The following is a 19,968-nucleotide window of genomic DNA, read 5'->3' as shown; positions in this document are numbered from 1 at the left end:
CTACTGAACCGATTACGATGAAATTTGGAAGGTAAGTAGCTGAAGACCCAGAATAACATATAGGCTTCTTTTTATCCCGGCGTACCCGCGGGATTGATTCCACGCGGACGAAGTCGCGGGCGGCCTCTAATTAGTTATATTTTCGACATTTTTATTTCCATATTTCCACTTTCCGGCTTCCTACAATTTTCATGTACACTATTACGAGCGACGAACAAACGGAAGTCACGGAAATCTTGAGATTTTACGCATTAAGTATATAATGTATATAATTTTTTTGATATTTAGACGAGAGATGGGAATAACAAAACCCACATTCTCACAATTCCCATCAACTCAATAAAAAACGCACTATCTTAAGACACACAGGAGAGATTACGAATATTTTGTTGTTGAGCTTTGTTTTCCCACATTCCCACACAATATTCCCACTGTTCCCACTGTTCTACTCGATCACTAACGAAGCACTTGCGTAAGAGACGGAAGAGTCCTGAGGATTCACGCACTGGGAAGACTGCGCATACTTCAGGAACTTCATCGACATACGAGGGCAGTTCTGTTGAGATTGGAGCTTCGCTATTGCCTGTAAACACAAAAACATACATACATACAAACATATGTATAATCACGTCTGTATCCCTTGCGGGGTAGACAGGGCCAACAGTACAAAAAGACTGATGGGCCATTTTCAGCCACGGTATGGCTTAATGATAGAATTGAGATTCAAGTAGTGGCATGCCGCTAGCCTATTTCCTAAAAATGAAGAATCCCAAGTTTACAAGCCTATCCCTTAGTCGCTTTATACATGTAACATGCTATTTATCTATCACGAAAGAAACCGTGACGGCCACTAGTAAAGTAAACCTAGTGGTAATAATGTTAAATAATGGAGTATGTTAATTTCAGAACCACGCAGAAGTATACATATATATATTTATTTAATTAATTAATTAATCTCAATTCTATCATCAAGCCTTCTCTCTCAAGACTGTTGGCTGTGTCTACCCCGTAAGGGATATAGACGTGACTATATGAATAGCCCTCCGGGGAAAAAGCGTGATTTTATGTATGTATCTGTGTGTGTATGTACATTATGTCAATATACCTGAAGCAAAACTCCGATAGGATGCCGGCCGCATATTGTGTTGCCATATTTATTGAGGTATTCGGTGAACGAGCGCGGGTCCATTTTCTCAATTATGTCCATGCCCTGTGAAACACAATGAACAATTAAAAAACCTCGCGGGGTAGACAGAGCCAACAGTTTTGAAAATACTGATAGGCCACGTTCAGCTGTTTGGCTTATGAGAGAATTGAGTTTCAAATAGTGAAAGGTTGCTAGCCTCACTGTTTGAAACTCAATCGTCGCCTAAAGCAAGTATCCCAAGTATATAAGCCTATCATGGACGTAAATGGTGACTATATGATAGGCTTATTAACTTGGCATTCTTCTTTTAGGCGATGGTCTAGCAATCTGTCACTATTTGAAACTTATTTTTTATTTGCTTCTATAACTAAGTTGTAGTCCTAAAATGAACATGAATGTGGGGGGGGGGGGGGGGGGGGTTACACCTCCTGTAACCGACCTGCCTGTCGAGCCACTCGATGCCCTGGTGTATCTCCTGGCGCGCGGCCGGCCGCCACGTGTAGCGGAAGCGCGCCCCCCAGTGGCAGAAGTCGGACGACACCACCACCAGGTTCTGGGGGTCCGCCAGGTAGGGCGCCAGGATCGAGCCGTATCTGACAAAAAAAAATTATGACAGGCATCATATGAATGACTGATTTATTGTGTGTTTGTTTGTTTGTAAACTGTACCAAAAAATCTTGAAAAAAAATTACCATTTATTTTTATGAGTAGCTATATGTACTAATATTATAAAGCTGAAGAGTTTGTTTGCTTGAACGCGCTAATCTCAGGAACTACTGGTTCGAATTGAAAAATTCGAACCAGTAGTTACTAGTAGTTTTTGCGTTGAATAGACCATTTATCGCGGAAGGCTTTTAGGCTATATAACATCACGCTGCAACTATAAGGAGCGAAGAAATAATGGAAAATGTGAAAAAAAAAACGGGAAAAATTATAACATTCTTGAGAGCTTCAATGATGCCCAAAGTAACTATTCCGCGCTAATAACTAAGTCGCGGGCGCAGCGAGTATATGATATCGTATAATACATACATATAATCACATCAATATATGTGTGTGGTTCCCGGTCACCAATAAAAAAAAGAATAGGACCACTCCATCTCTTTCTTATGGCTTTGTCGTAAAAGGCGATTAAAGGACTAGTTGTTCGACTGATAGGCCACGTTCAGCTGTTTAGCTTAGGGATAGTATTTAGATTCAATTAGTGACAGGTTGCTAGCCTATCGCCTAAAAGAAGAATCCCAAGTTTATACTGGTAAGCTTTTCCCTTAGCCGCCTTTTACGACATCCACGGGAACGAGACGGAGTGGTCCTATACTTTTTATTATTAGTGCCGGGAACCACACGGCACCTCTTATACATACATCTTACTCTTAATTAATTAAATCAAATTCTTAAAAAACAAACTTACTTGGCCTCTTTCTCCGGTGTGAGCGATCCAACAAGTATTGGTATGATTGTAAATCCAGTCTTATACCTGTACAAATAACAAGGGAATTCATATCACCTAGGTATTATAAATCAGTGTATTAATTGTGTGTTAGTTAGTTAGTTAGTTATAAACCACCTCGGCCCGGGTCTTGGATATTTATCTATATATTATAAAATATAGTATCGTTGAGTTGGTATCTCGTAACACAAGTTCCGAACTTACTTCGAGACTAACTCAATCCGTGTAATTTGTCCCGTGTATATTTATTTATTATTTATGTATGTATGTATGTATGTAACATTACATATACTCACTCCTCCATAACCTTAGCTATGTAAGGTAAGTGCATCTCTATAGAATGCTCGTCCTCATCTGTCTGCACGTCCATCCATTCGAACTGACGCGTCGCCTCCAACTCCGCGTAAACTGAAAAAAAATAAAATTGTCGGCCATGTTATATCGAAAATTCAAATTCAAAATTCGAATTCGAAAGACATAAATGCAATTTTAAAATTTACAAATTCAAAAGACTAAAATTCGAAATTCAAAACTTTTATTCATTATTATGGGGCATTTCAACATTGCTTAATCTTTTTGTTTCACAACATTGGTTGACGTCAATTAAACTACCGCCGCTTCCGAAACGTCTGTTCAGCAGAAGCGGTAACAAACTGCAGTACAGCATTTTAGAGTGACCTTTCCATGGATGTCGTAAAATGCGACCAACGGAATTGGGGCACCTTGATCATGCAGTAAAAGTCAATTCAAAGCCAATAATTACTTCGGAATCCTTCTTTTAAACGATGGGCTAGCAACCTGTCACTATTTGAATCTCAATTCTATCATTAAGCCACACAGCCGAACGTGGCCTTTCAGTCCGTTACGACTTAACTCTGTCTACCCCGCGCGGGTGGTAGATTGACTCCTAAACTTTTGTTAAACAAGTAAATCTTACTCTGTTTGTCTATGGTTAGATCATAGAGCGGCGTCTGGTATTTGTCCAATGTGGACAGAGCGCAGCCGCCCAGCCTCACGTGATGGGACGGACCGAGTATGAAGATTCGTTTGCTATAAAAAAAAAACATTTTTACTAAAGTGTGAGCGATGATTCGGCCCGACCGCCACCAAAGGGAAGATCTTCCGCCAGGCTAGGTGTTATGCCTGGGGCACCGGTTTGTATATATGTTCCAATCCGTGAAATCTTTGCTTGCGCGATTTAGACTTTTCGCTGTTTCTGACTGATAGCGTCGTGTGATTTTCTTTTTGTGACTTGTGACGTATAGTATACGTATTTTTTCCCACGTCGTAAAAGCTAATAAACTTGAGATTCTTCTTTTAGGCGATGGACTAGGTAGAAACCTGTCACTATCTTTATCTCAGTTCCAGCCTTCAGCTATACAGCTAAACCTTTCAGTCTTTTCGAGACTTTTGACTCTGTCCACCCCGTAAAGTATAAAGATGTAATTATTATTTACTAGCTGTGCCCGCGACTTCGTCTGAAAGGATGAAGAATTTCCCCCGTCTTTTTTCACATTCTCCATTATTTCTTTGCACCTTATAGTTGCAGCGTGATGTTATATAGCCTAAAGCCTTCCTCGATAAATGGTCTATTCAACGCAAAAAGAATTGTTCAATTCGAACCAGTAGTTCCTGAGATTAGCGCGTTCAAACAAACAAACCCTTCAGCTTTATAATATAAGTATAGATGTAAGTTCTGGCAAAAGTGTCATCAGAACTCACCATGATCTTGCCACTTCTATAGTATCATGTTATTTCGAATTCTACACTTACATGGGTAAGACTTGACAATGGAACAGGTATAGGTACTATAGGTATACTCACACAACAACCGGGCTGACTTGTCTGTACGCGAAAGCTGCGCACGCGCCGCAGTATGAGTAACCGGCGTGACTGAAACGAAAGAATTCACAGTATGTATTAAGAGCATGAAGACACAGGTTCTAATCCTACATACATACATACATATAATCACGTCTATATCCCTTGCGGGGTAGACAAAGCCTACAGTCTTGTAAAGACTGATAGGCCACGTTCAGCTATTTGGCTTTAAGATAGGATTGAGATTCAAACAGTGACAGGTTGCTAGCCCATCGCCTAAAAGAAGAATCCCAAGTTTATAAGCCTACCCCTTCGTCGGCTTTTACGACATCCATGGGAAAGAGATGGAGTGGTCCTATTCTTTTTTGTATTGGTGCCGGGAACCACACGGCACTTCTAATCCTAACGTGGACATTTGTACCAATGACTCTTTTCTGAGTAAGTATGTATAGAATAAGATATATTAAAAAAAAAGGATACAAGGTATCGCTTATTGACGTCAACATAACATATATAATTAATCTACTACTGCTATCAAACGGCGGGTGCAGAGGAAGCGGTAGAACAAACTTCACTGCAGCTTTTCACCGGACCGGAAAGAGGAAGATAATGTATAAATGATACCCGTGCATAGCCGGGAGCGGGTCACGTCTGTATCAACTGCGGGGTAGACAGAGCCAACAGTCTTGAAAAGACTGAATGGCCACGTTTAGCTATTTGGCTTAATGATAGAAATGAGATTCAAATAGTGACAGGTTGCTAGCCCATCGCCTAAAAAAGAATGTGCCGTGTGGTTCCCGGCACCGATACAAAAAAGAATAAGACCACTCCATCTCTTTCCCATGGATGTCGTAAAAGGCGACTAAGGGATAGGCTTACAAACTTGGGATTCTTTTTTAGGCGATGGGCTAGCAACCTGTCACTATTTGAATCTCAATTCTATCATTAAGACAAACAGCTGAACGTGGCCATTCAGTCCTTTCAAGACTGTTGGCTCTGTCTACCCCGCAAGGGATATAGACGTGAACATATGTATGTATGTATGTGTTATAGATAAAATTAATACGTACGGCGCTATGATAGCGCGAGCTGGGCCGTGTGTGAGGTCCGCTTTGGACAGCCAGAGGTCCAGCTGTCTTGATAGTTCCGTACCTGCAAATAACATACATACAATATAATAGATAGTGCGATAGTGTGGTTTACCGAATTTAAGAATAAGACCACTCTATCTCTTTCTGATGGATGTCGTTAAAAAAAAAGGCCACACATTGACTGTGTGATTGACTATACACAATTTACCTTAGTATATAAGCACTTGATTAATCTTTATAAATCATTAATTGTTCAAGTATAATGGGTGTGAAAATGAGTGACCAGATAAGGAACAGCGTGATAAGGAAATGTGATGTGAAAGAAGATGTAGTTACAGGAATAGAAAACAGTATGTTAAGATGGTTTGGTCATGTGGAGAGGATGAATGAAAGCAGGTTGACTAAGCAGGAGAGTGTGGAGGGAAAGGGCGGAGTGGGAAGGCATAGACGAACGTATCTTGATCAAATTAAGGACGTCCTGGTAAAGGGTCAGGTCAAGAGTACCCTAAGCCGCCGAGCTTGCATGAAGAGAGTTATGAATGTGGATGAAGGGAAGGAAGTATGCAGAGATCGTGGCAAGTGGAAAGATGTAGTCTTTTTAGTGTATGTATATATCTCTGTAGATTTTATGTATGTATGGTTTAACAGTCTTTGTGGTTTAATCTACCATACCAATCAAGGGAAAGGCTATTAAACCTGGGATTCTTCTTTTGAGCTAGCAACATTGTTTTGTCATTATCAGAATCTCAATATCATCAGCTGAACATGGCTTGTCATCCATTTTATATATTTGGCTCTAACTTCCCTATAATCCTATCTTGAAGTTAAGACAGGAATTCCAACCATATGTGGTCTATATTCCCATACCAGGGGGTGGTCAAAATTGTCACTCAGGAATTAAAGAATATTTAGTAATGCAATAAAAAAATTAAAGATAAAACATTTATTTACAACTATATTAAACATAAACATATAAAAATTAAACACATCTATCAATCTTCATCATCATCATTTGTGATCCCGGCGATCTTCTCCGACACCTCCTTCATCAGTTTCTCACTGAAATTCGGGAATTTCACATCAAACTCTGCTTTCAAACTATCCAGATCAAACCTATCCTTCTCCAATTGCACCAATGTCTGTTGAGATTTCTCGTACTCCTTAAATTTGTCTATGTCCAACTTTGAATGCTTTTTAATCTGTTCCAAACCCTCTATAGCATCATTGACGGCATCAAGTAGTTGTCTATGGCCACTGTTTTTATCGTAGCCAAAGTCTATGTTTTTGGTCTCCAATTTATCAAGGCATGCTTGCTCAGTTGTCATTAGATTTGTAAGAATCTCTTCAACCTTTGAGGTTTCTGTCATGTCGTAGAATTGAGAGACGTCTCTGTTCTTGAGGTCTATTAATCTAAAACAAAATACATTTAATAGAAAAATAATAGCACTTCATTGCACCAAACAAGTTAAAATAATAGCAAAGAAGATTATTGTAATGCTGAAATTTCTTGAATTTCCAACTATGGTCAATACTTGCAAGCTTCATAATTTAAACTAAACATTAATCTTCGTTATTTGCTTTACATATAAATTTAAATTTTATATACTTTCAAGATTAACCTAGAAATACTAACCTTTTCTTTTCAACAACAAATGATATATTCTTCAGCCTTTTATTGGTTTTGTCCAACTGTTCTATAGTTTTCTGAAACCTGTCTGCCAACTGGGCCATCTGAATATCTATCTGGGTTTCCTCGCGCTCAATTTTTTCGTCAACGAGACAGTCTTCTAGCATAGCGCGCATAAATTTCCCATATGCTATTTGCCGCTGCTCAGCATCAAAATCAGGCAATGAAGCTTCTGGTTTACATATTGTAACATCGCCATCACCGATCACAGTTGTATTTTTACTAACTTTAGGCCGCGAAATAGTATTTTTGTCCTTTGCTGATGTTGTTGGTATTTTTCCGCGAGAAGACGTAGTAGCGGCGCTGACTGTTGAGGGGCGTTTTGCTTTCAATGTTTTAGAAGTTGGGGGAGGCAATGATTTGATTTTGTCGGACATTTCGAACAAATAAGTAGTAAGTTATTATTTTTAGCAACGAACGATTGTTTTGTTTGGTCGATTTGACGTTCGTTTGAATTGATGTCAGATTGCTGTCAAGGGAAATTCTATTTCCGGTTTATTATTGTTCCGTTCAGAAATTACCAGTTGTCTATGATTTCGGTTATTTACACCACGGATTTTAATAACACATTCAACAAATAGGATGTCTTGATTTTGTTTATATAAAATCTGCCACAAGATAAAATATTTCAGATACACCAAAAATGAATCAGAAAGTCATAGTTGTTTTATCGTCAAAACTCATTGTATGATATATGTCGCTTTCAAAGAATTTACCTAGTGTTGAGTTACTACTGCACTATACTGCGGCTGGTTAAGTCTTCGGAGTCTTAAATTTGGAACGCTGGCAACGCGCCCATAAAATTTCAGCCTATTTATATTTCTACAAAATCAATACCTACAATAAAAAAAGCTATTCATATTTCAAAAAAATCAATACGACGTATTTATATCACTTGCTTTATCTTAATTTATTATCATACATACATAACAATCAGACAATAAAAACAATTATGTAGGTACTATTCCTGAACGAATATCAAAAACAAGACAACAAAAGTAAATCTTTTTATTCAATAGAAGTGCATACATAATGCACTAGAGGGCACAAATATAAACAAAATCATAAAGAAAGTGTCATATAGTAAAAAAAATCACACATATGAAAGAACAAAGACCTTTGTTAGTACTTTTCTTCATATTAATATGTAGCAAAACAAAGAGGTCAATAACCCTATGACTTTCCACGAAACGGGAGGAATTTAGGAATATTTTTAAGATATCTGCTCAGTCACGCCACTGAGAGACGCGTCAATATACAAAATAAAAATACATGCAGAACTTCTATTTTTACCTACTGCACTAAGTAACAAAATATTCCTAAACAACTTATCAATGTAACACCATCTCCAAAACACTGCATAGATAATAGCTAAGACTTACCATTTTCAGTGTACCAGCTACCTGCATGAGATGCATTGCGACAAGACATGTTCTTATTTAACAAATTAATTTGCAACAAATACCTACTAACAAAATAAATTATTATTACAATCACAAAAGCAATATTATTTGACGTTGACAACTTTGATTGATTGAGGGAAGGAAATGGAACGAACGTACTAGTGAAGTGCCAAAACAATCTACATTCGACTTCCTATCGATATTTGTTCGTTCACTTTCCTTCCTTAAGTGATGTTAATAACACATTGAAGATAAAGATTGACGATGATATGAATTAAGTGTAGATGATATGTAGTAACATTTAGTAAGTAATTTATACTAATATTATAAAGCTGAAGAGTTTGTTTGTTTATTTGTTTGAACGTGCTAATCTCAGGAACTACTGGTTCTAATTGAAAAATTCTTTTTGTGTTGAATAGACCATTTATCGAGGAAGGCTTTAGGCTTTATAACATCATGCTGCATCTTTAAGGAGTAAAGAAATAAAGGAATATGTGAAAAAACGGGGAATATTATTCATCCTTGAGGGCTTAAATAATACCCAAAATAACTATTCCACGCGGACGAATACGCGGGCACAGCTAGTTTATTATATACATTTATAGCGTTAAAGCAGCTAATTTTGTTTTTGGTATGACAATGACATTTGATTTCTTTTGAGAAAATCTCTCGGGAGATCTAGTGAAAATGAAGAAGTGAAAAGTGGAAAAACTAGTAAAAGTGCAATTAAAATGTTAATGTAGTTTGTGTTTTAAGACTTTCTATTCCTTCGCCTAACTTTTCATTGGATCTTGGACTTTTACCAAATTATAAATTGTTTGTTTTGCCTATCAAAACATTACCTGAATTTTCATTTTTCATTCAGTAATTTTTTTGAAGCCGGAAAATATTTGTCAGACTTAAACATAATATTTGTTTACATCTATCGTTCAAATAGTTCTGTGATATTCATTGTTAAGGTTCATAGGTTTATTGCAACTATATATTATATATAATTTTTTACTATATTCTGAGTGTCTGAAATGATAAACATGATAAAATTAATATGTAAGTATCTTTCATGATGTTTATCAAAATATTATAGATAAGTAACTTTGTAAAAACAGTTGCATATAATAGATATCTTCATCCTTGGAGTTAATTTGCTGAATCAATTATAACATTTAGATGAGAAATATTTTTATTGCAGGTATTTATTTGCTACAATCACTTTATGACCATGACTTGCATTCTATATTTTTTTATTAGATTTCTGTAATAAGATACATGCACATAAAAATGCGATATTTTAAATTTCTATTTAAAAAATATTATGATGTATGCCAAATCTCTTATGTAGCTGTTTCATAAATATAATAATTTAAAAAATTAACTTTGTCAACACGTAATATATCCCAAATTAATTATCTATTTTAGCACGTGTTTATTCTCTGCGGCCACGCCTCTCAGCGTCTTACAGCGTGACACAATCAGTGATTGAGACTGGAAAGAGGCCCAAGACTGGCATCGTCATGTTAAATATGGGAGGCCCAGAGACCACAGATCAGGTAATTACAAATTTGAGTGTGTCAGGTGTGGTTGATGTACTAAACTATAAAGTACTTACATAAAATCAACATAGACATACATATAATCACATCTATATTGCTTGCGGGGTAGACAGAGTCTACAGTCTTGTAAAGACTATTAGGCCACATTCAGCTATTTGGCTTTAAGATAGGATTGAAATTCAAATAGTGACAGGTTGCTAGCCCATCGCCTAAAAGAAGAATCCCTTTTACGACGAATTAGTCGCCTTTTACGACATCCATGGGAAAGAGATGGAATGGTCCTATTCTTTTTTGTATTGGTGCCAGGAACCACACGGCACTGCATTTTAATCTACATATACATTTGTATATGTAGATTAAAATGCCACGTTCAGCTGTTGGGCTTAATGATAGAATTGATATTTAAATACTGATAGGGTGCTAGACCATTGCCTAAATAAGAATCAGAGTTTAGCCTATCTAGTGTAAATTAACTAGTTATTATAATTATTTTGATAGCCCATCAATTATTCCCATAATAATCTTAGCAGACATCCTCTAGTCATAATATAATTTTCTACCAAATTTCATCTTTATCGGCCGAGATATCGTGATGAGTGAGTCTTTTTGCTTTTACATATATAAAGATTTTATCCAGGTCAAAGATTACCTACTCCGCATCATGACAGACCGGGACATGATCCAGCTGCCGGTGCAGAGTAGGCTGGGGCCCTGGATCGCGAACAGGAGAACTGAGGAAGTACAAAAGAAGTACGCGGAGATTGGAGGGGGATCGCCTATACTTAAATGGACTAATACACAAGGTGAGGAAACTTTACATACTATAGCAGCTTGCGAATTATGTAAAGAAAACAATGAATTACAAAATAAATATACATATATTGAATGCTCTTTATACAATACACTAACTTAAAAAATTTTCAATGAAAAATATGTGAAAAGAAACAAAAAACTATCAACAAGAACAACGAAATTCATAGAAGACTCCGCGATTTCAAATTGCCGGACGCTAGGTTTTCTATTCTATTAAGAGACAGGACCGTATTCTAGGGGCCGGACTCAGCAGAAACTTAAATACGATATAATTTACAAATAATAAAAATCTTTAAATATTAATTATAATACAAATTTTAAATTTAACCTAATACCCGCTACAATACATATAATGACGTGGAGCGTCGGTAGTCGAATTGGTAAGGTGCCCGGTTAAAAAAGGCATAGGTTCGAATCTCACTTCGGCCTTGTACCAATGACCATTTTCGAAGTTATGTACATTAGTTTGAGTACTAACTGACGCTCTTACGGTGAGGAAAAACGTCGTGTCACCATGGTTCCAATACGGGTTTGCGCAGGTCAGATGTGAGTCGCTTCGTGTGAAAACCTGACTGACCCAATCCAGGGTCCATGGTCAAAGGCAGACCCTGGGCTCCTCTCCAGAGTGGTGAGGATGCAACCGGGACTAAAGTCAGGAGGAAACAATGGTATTCTGTCTATCTATATACCCTCTGAAAACATAGCTCGATTGATGCAGTAACATAACTATCATGTTTCAGGTAGAATGCTAACGGAGGCCCTGGACCAAATGCTGCCCGAGTCGGCTCCCCACAAGCACTACGTAGCGTTCAGATACGTGCCGCCGTTCACGGCAGACGCGTTCACACAGTTGGAGAGGTGAGACTGTGTTCATCATTTACTAGCGATATAGCGGCCGTTCAGCGTCCATGGACAGACAGACTCTTTGACTTGACATTTTAGATGACCAAAACTGACTGACTAATGAACAAAAGGACAATCGAAATTATGACAAGACGACCTTGAACAGGCAAAATTCTGTTTTATTTTAGACACGACCTAACAGACCCTCGGCCCGTTCAAACATTGAGCCCCGGCTTTACACGGGTGAGACCTTTCCAACAGGAACAAAATCCGTTCGCAAGGTTCCGAGACTAACGCGTAGGTACATACATACAGGCAGGAAAATAGGGGGACTAGACTAGGAAATGAAAAGAATAGGACCACTCCATCTCGTTCCCATGCAGGTCGTAAAAGGCGACTAAGGGATGGGCTTATATAAACTTTGGATTCTTTCAGGCGATATCATTAAGCCAAACAGCTGAACGTGGCCTATCAGTCGTTACAAGACTGTTGGCTCTGTCCACCCCGCAAGGGATATAAATGTGATTATATGAATGTATGTATGTAACTTTTTCCCATATAAAAGGCGCGACGACTACTTGAAACGGTAACTCAGTTAGCGAGTTTCAAGTCAAAGAGCCAGAGTTCGATCCCTGGCAATGGTTACTTTTATTTTTTGTGTTTACAATTTTTTTTTGCTGTTGTTTTTTTCTTTGATGTTTTTTAATTTTTGCTTTGATGGTTGGTTGATGGTTTCCCTAGACGTCCACCGAGCACCGCTCGGTAACCCAGGTATTATACAAGTTAATCATCATCCAAGGTTTATTCTGACTCCTTCCTCACCAGGGACGGTGTCCAGAGAGCTGTGATCTTCTCGCAGTACCCTCAATACAGTTGTGCTACTACCGGCTCCAGTATGAATGCTATAGCGGATTTTTACAAAAACAGGTACAAAGTGTATGAATGGTATTCTTCTACATGGTATTCTTCTTTTAGGCGATAGGCTAGGATCCTGTCACTATTTGAGTCTCGATTCTATCATTAACTCAAACAGCTGAACGTGGCCTGTCAGTCTTTTTGAGACTGTTGTTTCTGTCTATACCGCAAGGGATATACATACATACATATGGTCTCGTCTATATCCCATGCGGGATAGACAGAGCCAACAGTGTGATTCCCGGCACCAATAGAAAATAAGAATAGAACCACTCCATATTTTTCCTATAAACGTCGCGAAAGGCGACTAAGGGATAGTCTTATAAACTTGAGATTCCTCTTGCAGGCGATGGGCTAGCAACCTGTCACTATTTGAATCTCAATTCTATCATACAGCTGAATGTGGCCTTCGACTGGTGGCTCTGTCTACCCCGCAAGGGATATAGGCGTGAATATATGTGCTTTTTTTTGTCTAGAAAGATTCCAGAAAATGTGAAGTTCAGCCTGATCGAGCGGTGGGCGGGTCACCCGCTGTTGGCGCGAGTGTTCGCGGAGCGCATCTCGGAGAACCTGCACAGGTTCGATTCCCGGGTCAGGGACAACGTGCTCATACTGTTCACGGCGCACAGTCTACCGTTGAAGGTACTTTATTATTACTAAAATTATAAATGTCAAAAAAAGTTTGTTTAATTAATAATACATACATACATATGGTCACGTCTATATCCCTTGCGGGGTAGACGGAGCCAATAGTCTTGAAAAGACTGAATGGCCACATTCAGCTATTTGGCTTAATGATAGAATTGAGATTCAAATAGTGACAGGTTGCTAGCCCATCGCCTAAAAAAGAATCCCAAGTTTGTATGCCTAAATTTAATAAATAATATCTAAATATATATACGGGACAATTTGCCGTGTGGTTCTCGGCACAAAAAATACGAAAAAAAGAATAGGATCACTCCATTTCTTGTCTCTCGTGGATGTCGTAAAAGGCGACTAAGGGATAGGTTCCTGTGAGTCTTTTCAACACAACTGTCTCTGTCTACCACACAAGGTATATAGGCGTGACCATATGCATATATGTATGTATTGTAACACTCGCCCCCCCCCCCCACTCACTCCCCCAGGCCGTGTCGCGGGGGGACACCTACCCCCACGAGGTGGCAGCAACCGTGGCAGCCACCATGAGCGCCCTGAGCGTGCCCAACCCCCACAGGCTGGTGTGGCAGTCCAAAGTGGGCCCCCTACCTTGGCTACAGCCCTATACCGATGACGCTATTAAGGTAAGCTTGTATTGTAGTGCGATATTTGAATCTCAGTTTTCAGTCTTTACTGCTTACCGCAGGCTCTGTTTGCCCCGTGAGGGGTGAAGACGGAAGAGTTATTTTTTTTATGTATTTGTGTTTATCTTTTCGCACTTTGTGTTTTTCTTTGAGCACTGCTCGGTCAACTAGCTACTAGGCTTTGGAGATATGAAGACAGGCTATGAAGTCAACAAGGCTAGCTATCAAGTAGGCTATGAGTTCCCTAGCCGTGCCGAAATAAAGTTGCTATTTCCAGTAGTTTTAAGTAATTTATTTGACGTCAACCAATGTTGTGAAAGTAAAAGATTTGACAATTTAAGCGATATGAAGTATCCCACTATAATAATGAATAAAGATTTTGAATTTTGAGTCCTCAGTGCTGTAATTACTTTTATACAAAGCTGAAATGAATGTAAATGTAAAAGTAGTGGGTGGGCGGGCGTGTTGTTAAGAAAAAGGTATAATTAGCATGTTATATATATAATAAATTGCCAGAGAGATTTAAGGATCTTATTTTTTTAAACTTTAAGTAGACATTGAAACTAAGTATTTTTATTATAAAAATGCTATTATACGATAAATGATTTTTTAAATGACAATACCTAATGTAAAAAATATTATTACCTTTTTATTTGTTTTTTTTTAATGCATGATCAAACATACCTAAATGTAAACGATATCTTGTGAGTGATAATTAACTTATTGTACTTCCTCTCTAGGATAAAACATAGTGATACTACAAAGTCATGTAACAAATCTGTTCTACTTACCTATATAATAAAAATCTTTATTGTAAACCATAGTTTACAATAAAGATTTTTGAATTTGAATTGATGGCAATTACATCTTCTTTTAGGCGACAGGCTAGCAACCTGTCACTATTTGCCAAACAGCTGAACGTGGCCTATTAGTCTTTTTAAGACTGTTGGCTCTGTCTACCCCGCGAGGGATATAGACGTGATTATATGTATGTATGTATGAATTTGAATGTAAAACATTTTCAAAATTCCAGGCGTACGCAAAGCAAGGGCGCAAGCATATAATACTGGTGCCAATAGCGTTTGTGAACGAGCACATTGAGACTTTACACGAATTGGACATCGAGTACTGTGACGAGGTCGCCAAGGAGGTGAGTTATTTTCTAATTTTGAGGTCGAGATATTTAAAAACAGCAGTGCCCGCGACTTCGTCCGCGTGGAATAGTCATTTCGGGCATCATTGAAGCCTTCAAACATGAATAATTTTCCCGGTTTTTTTTTTTCATATTTTCCATTATGTCTTTGGTCCTTATAGTTACAGCGTGATGTTATATAGCCTAAAGCCTTCCGCGATAAATGGTCTATTCGACGCAAAAAGAATTTTTCAATTCGAACTAGTAGTTCCTGAGATTAGCGCGTTCGAACAAACGAACAAATAAACTTTTCACCTTTATAATATAAGTATAGATATCACTTACTTACTTAATACACTTGCATATAATATATCACGCTGTTCCTTACCACTCAATTTTACACCGAACATCCTTAAAGCTCTTTTTAATTCATCCTTTTCACGTGATACATATACATACATACATAAAATCACGCCTCTTTCCCGGAGGGGTAGGCAGAGACTACATCTTTCCACTTGCCACGATCTCTGCATATTTCCTTCGCTTCATCCACATTCATAACTCTCTTCATGCAAGCTCGGCGGTTTCGGGTACTCTTGACCTGACCAGGACGTCCTTAATTTGATCAAGATACGTTCGTCTTTTTACGTGATCATTTAACAAAATATAAATATTTATTAATTACAGTTTGAAAATACATACACATATATATATATATATATAATTTTATTCTTCAGGCGGGCGTGGAACAAATAGAACGAGTGGCGACTCCCAACGACCATCCCACGTTCATAGCGGCGTTGGCGGACGTTGTGGCGAACCATCTGAAGAATGGGCCCAAACTCAGCAACCAATTCCTGACCAGGTAAGTGTGTACGCAAACCGGCCTATAGATATCGGCTGGATTCTGTAGTGGATACCAGATTTTGAATGAACCCAAGATGAATACCTGAACCTCGACGGCCTCTGTGACGCTTGTCTGTGACAACGGAGGTCCCGGGTTCGAATCCCGGCCAGGGCATGATGAGAAACGAACTTTTTCTGATTGGCCTGGGTCTTGGATGTTTATCTATATAAGTATTTATTATAAAATACAGTATCGTTGAGTTAGTATCTCGTAACACAAGTCTCGAACTTACTTCGAGGCTAACTCGATCAGTGTAATTTGTCCTGTATATATTTATTTATTTATGAAAATAGGAAGAAGGGTGAGTTGGTGGTCGAATAGGTGAGTTGCCCGGTTAAAATGCGTGATGCACAGAAGGGAACATACATATATATAGTCACGTCTATATCCCTTCCGGTGTAGTCAGAGCCAACAGTCGTCAAAAGACTGATAGGCCACGTTCAGCTGTTTGGCTTAATGATAGAATTAAGACTCACAGGTTGCTAGCCCATCGCCTAAAAGAAGCATCCCAAGTTTATGAGCCTATCCCTTAGTCGCCTTTTACGTCATCCATGGGAACGAGATGGATTGGTCCTATTCTTTTTTTTATTGGTGCCGGGAACCACACGGCACAGAAGGGAACAGGTTTAAAATTCACCTCGCCCATGTACCAGTGAATATTTTCAATTTCAGTTATGCACATTAGTTTGAATACTAACCGATGCTCTTACGGTGTGGGGAAACATAGTGAGGAAATCTGCACATTCAGGCAACTGGATGTGTAATCATATGATCCAATACGGGTTAGGTTCCCCTGCAAAGGTTGCGGAGGTCAGACGGGAGTCGCTTCGTGTAAAAACCTGACTCACCCAATCCAGGATCCATGGTCAAAGGCATACCCCGGGCTCCTCTCCAGAGTGGTGAGGATGCAACCGGGACTTTTAATTGGGATCATTCCACACTTTAAGTATCCTACTTCCTACTAATATTATAAATGCGAAAGTTTGTATGTCAGGAGTAAAGCCAGGAGGAAGAATATGGTAATAAGGAAGAATATAGATTTATTTTAAAATTTTCAGATGTCCCCACTGCGTCAGTGCGCGATGTCAATCATCCAAACAATTCTTCAAGCAGCTCATAAGTGGTGTTATCAGTGAATAAATTGTACAAAAATATGAGGTTTTTTTTAATTCATATCCCTTTTTTTTTTTTTTTTTTTTTTTTTTTTTCTCCGAAGGTGAAATCCTTTTAACGGACTGCCTCCCGGGTCTTCGCCCGGGAGAGTGTGGGACTCCTGGCATCTAATGTGCCAGCCTACCCACTAAAACCCCTCCGGTGCGCCCTTTTCGCCATTTTGAGGACATCATGGGATCGCATGGCATTTCACCACAAAATTCATATCCCTTGCGTCTGTCAGACGATCTGTGTAAAACCAGTAACTTTTTATATACATTTTCGCTTGCCACTATTCTTGCAGATAAACTGCTTTGCTGTTTCAAATATGGTGATATCTCGAACCCGAGTGGGACAAATCCGTAGGACCACGGGATGTATACATGATCTTTTCATATAAATTCGTCGGCTAAAGCTGACATTTTACCAGAACGCCACTGTAAATTATATACGTGCGCCTGAACGTGGCATTTCAGTATTTTTAAGCGCCTTCATAAAAGTGGTAGTTCTCATTTTGGCTTGTATGTATGTATATTTGTCCGCGATAATCTCGCGTTTCGCTGTACCGATCTTGATGCGGTTTTCATTAGTGTTCGTTAACCGACGGTTCTCTTTTTACAAAAGTTATACTTATTCATTATATCTTAATATTCTTGGCTCTATCTAACACTTAAAAGGCGTAATTATTAAAAAAAAAAACAGGTTAAATTTCGATCAAAATTTACTCGGTTTCACATACATAATCTTTTTTCGTAACCACGGCACGGCACAGAAATTCAACATTGAATTCAAAACGGACAAGCAATAGTCCAAAATATTCCTGAGGTGGATTCTTGGTTTTACGATTTCAGACTCCGCCTGAGGTATCACAGGTTTCTTTGGTATTTTTCTGACGATTCTTCTCGATTTTTTAACAAAATAATCGTCTTTATGCTTCGTTATAAAGCTACCGTCGACATCCAACTTGTACCAAGATTTATAGCGATCTAAATCAATATTTTTGTCATCGCTCGCGGCACAATCTTTGTCGATGCATTTTTGGCGCTCCGATGCCATCCAGTCTTCAACTACATGTAGATTTAGATTTGCTGACTAGAATTTTTCAAAATATTTGTACATAATATTTGATGATTGTGTCTGATAGAAGATTTGATTGACTTATGTAATGTCACTTTACTGATATCTATCAGAATCAGGCAAATAAGTATATAGGTATTTTTAATGTTCCTTAAGACCAAAAAAATCCTTAAATAAGAGCATTAAAAAAATAATTACGAATAATTAAGATTTTCAAAAGGTTTTTATTTTTAATGTAGACCACAGATTTAAAAACATTACATTTATATGTCTGTGATGAAGAAAAAATAACTTATCCAATATTGTTTTTTTTTCAATGGATTCAAGGAATGAAGCATAAATAAAAAACAAACATAGTAAAATATAAACTTTATTCTTGCTAACCAGTTTACATGCGGTAATAATTCCAAAACTTAACGAAAACAACTTTTTTAATTTTTCAAAAGTCTCGCTTCACATTATTGCCACCAGAGCGGCGCCACTGTCTAAAATATATTTAATTCATCAGCAGACAAAATTATTATTATCAAAAGGAGCAGCCATACATTTTACAAATTTTAATTAAAATAATTTAATAATATGTCATAATGACTGACAATACATAAATAAATAAATGTACAGTTATTGTTTTGTTTTTGTTTGTTTGTTATATTTTTATTTTATAAAGATAAGAGATTGTAACAAGGCTCCTTACGAAAATAATATCATTCACTCTTTCTTTAAAAACTGAATTTTATGTTCCATACAGAATCAATAATTTTACTGGTACGCATTAGTTATAAATTATATCAATAATTTTTTTAGTACTTAAGCTTATATACTTTATTATTACATCATCAGAGTATTGACTTGTCAAAGTATTAAAAAAAAGCGAGACTGTTTTTCAATTTTTTTTCAATTTTATTTACAACCTCTTTTTACCACTGACTATAAAACGGCTTATTTAATGTTTACTACTTTTTGCCGTTTTCTTTAGTGATGTTTAATAATATTATTTATTATATACTTACATTTTTTTTATGTAAATACAACCAATTTTTCTAATATATAGAATATAGATATATGTAGGGAAGTCGGCAAATTTAATGCACTATTTATATATGAAGGAAAAGGGTCATATAGCCAAAACCAATGAACCGATTTCGCTAAAATTTGTCATGCCGGGCAGTATTGATTTGATACGCATCTGTGCTAGGGATTTTGAAGTTCCCATGAAAATGTTCTAACTTATCTAGTAAATTATCAAAATAAATAATTTGCTTTATGTACGTACAGTGGACGCACAGAAATGTGATTGCACATTCCTTGTGTCCAATAATAAGTAATCTATATATAAAAGTATACAACCCGCGTAGGGTTGTATACTTTTATATATAGATTACTGTACATAACACTACTGTGATAGTTCCATCAATCGAACGTTTTGTTTATCAGATTTTTTATAATAATTCACAAGATGTGTAGAAAAATTAAGTTACTATTTTTTTCAGTACATGTGACATCTACTGATATTTCATATCGTTGTTTTTTTTAATGAATAAAAGCCCTCTTTATTGCACACTTAAATACCTCATATACATCAGTACATTAAATTATATAAAATAACACGCGTTCCAATCAAAAACAATCATAAACTTTTACAAAAAGGAACGTTCTTATTTTAAAAATATTTTTTTATCTTTTTGTGAAAAGAAATT

The 19,968-nt window shown here is 37.4% G+C and overlaps 3 protein-coding genes across 3 annotated transcripts; 1 reads left to right on the top strand and 2 right to left on the bottom strand.

Moving 5' to 3' along the window:
- Positions 1-240: 240 nt before the first annotated feature.
- On the bottom strand, positions 241-8,734 carry LOC106134394 (protein MEMO1). Its single transcript, XM_060952322.1, has 9 exons — positions 8,579-8,734; positions 5,489-5,570; positions 4,422-4,490; positions 3,535-3,647; positions 2,894-3,005; positions 2,559-2,624; positions 1,587-1,740; positions 1,106-1,210; positions 241-583 (listed from the first exon to the last, which is right to left on the bottom strand). Exons 1-9 carry the CDS (start codon positions 8,625-8,627, stop codon positions 446-448), a joined length of 888 nt encoding a protein of 295 aa, XP_060808305.1. The 5' UTR covers positions 8,628-8,734; the 3' UTR covers positions 241-445.
- Positions 6,438-7,727, bottom strand: LOC106134395 (uncharacterized). The gene is made up of 2 exons (XM_013334437.2): positions 7,143-7,727; positions 6,438-6,919 (listed from the first exon to the last, which is right to left on the bottom strand). Exons 1-2 carry the CDS (start codon positions 7,571-7,573, stop codon positions 6,502-6,504), a joined length of 849 nt encoding a protein of 282 aa, XP_013189891.2. The 5' UTR covers positions 7,574-7,727; the 3' UTR covers positions 6,438-6,501.
- Positions 8,735-9,230: 496 nt separating the features above from the next.
- On the top strand, positions 9,231-17,196 carry LOC106134393 (ferrochelatase, mitochondrial). The gene is made up of 10 exons (XM_013334433.2): positions 9,231-9,646; positions 10,016-10,146; positions 10,787-10,952; positions 11,703-11,820; positions 12,631-12,732; positions 13,197-13,362; positions 13,848-14,003; positions 15,037-15,153; positions 15,873-16,000; positions 17,101-17,196. Exons 1-10 carry the CDS (start codon positions 9,622-9,624, stop codon positions 17,180-17,182), a joined length of 1,191 nt encoding a protein of 396 aa, XP_013189887.2. The 5' UTR covers positions 9,231-9,621; the 3' UTR covers positions 17,183-17,196.
- Positions 17,197-19,968: the final 2,772 nt, after the last annotated feature.

The sequence above is a fragment of the Amyelois transitella genome, chromosome 28, assembly GCF_032362555.1.
Source record: "Amyelois transitella isolate CPQ chromosome 28, ilAmyTran1.1, whole genome shotgun sequence".
Lineage (NCBI taxonomy): Eukaryota > Metazoa > Arthropoda > Insecta > Lepidoptera > Pyralidae > Amyelois > Amyelois transitella.
The sequence above is the reverse complement of the archived record's forward strand: the minus strand, read 5'-3'. Positions and strand labels throughout refer to the sequence as shown.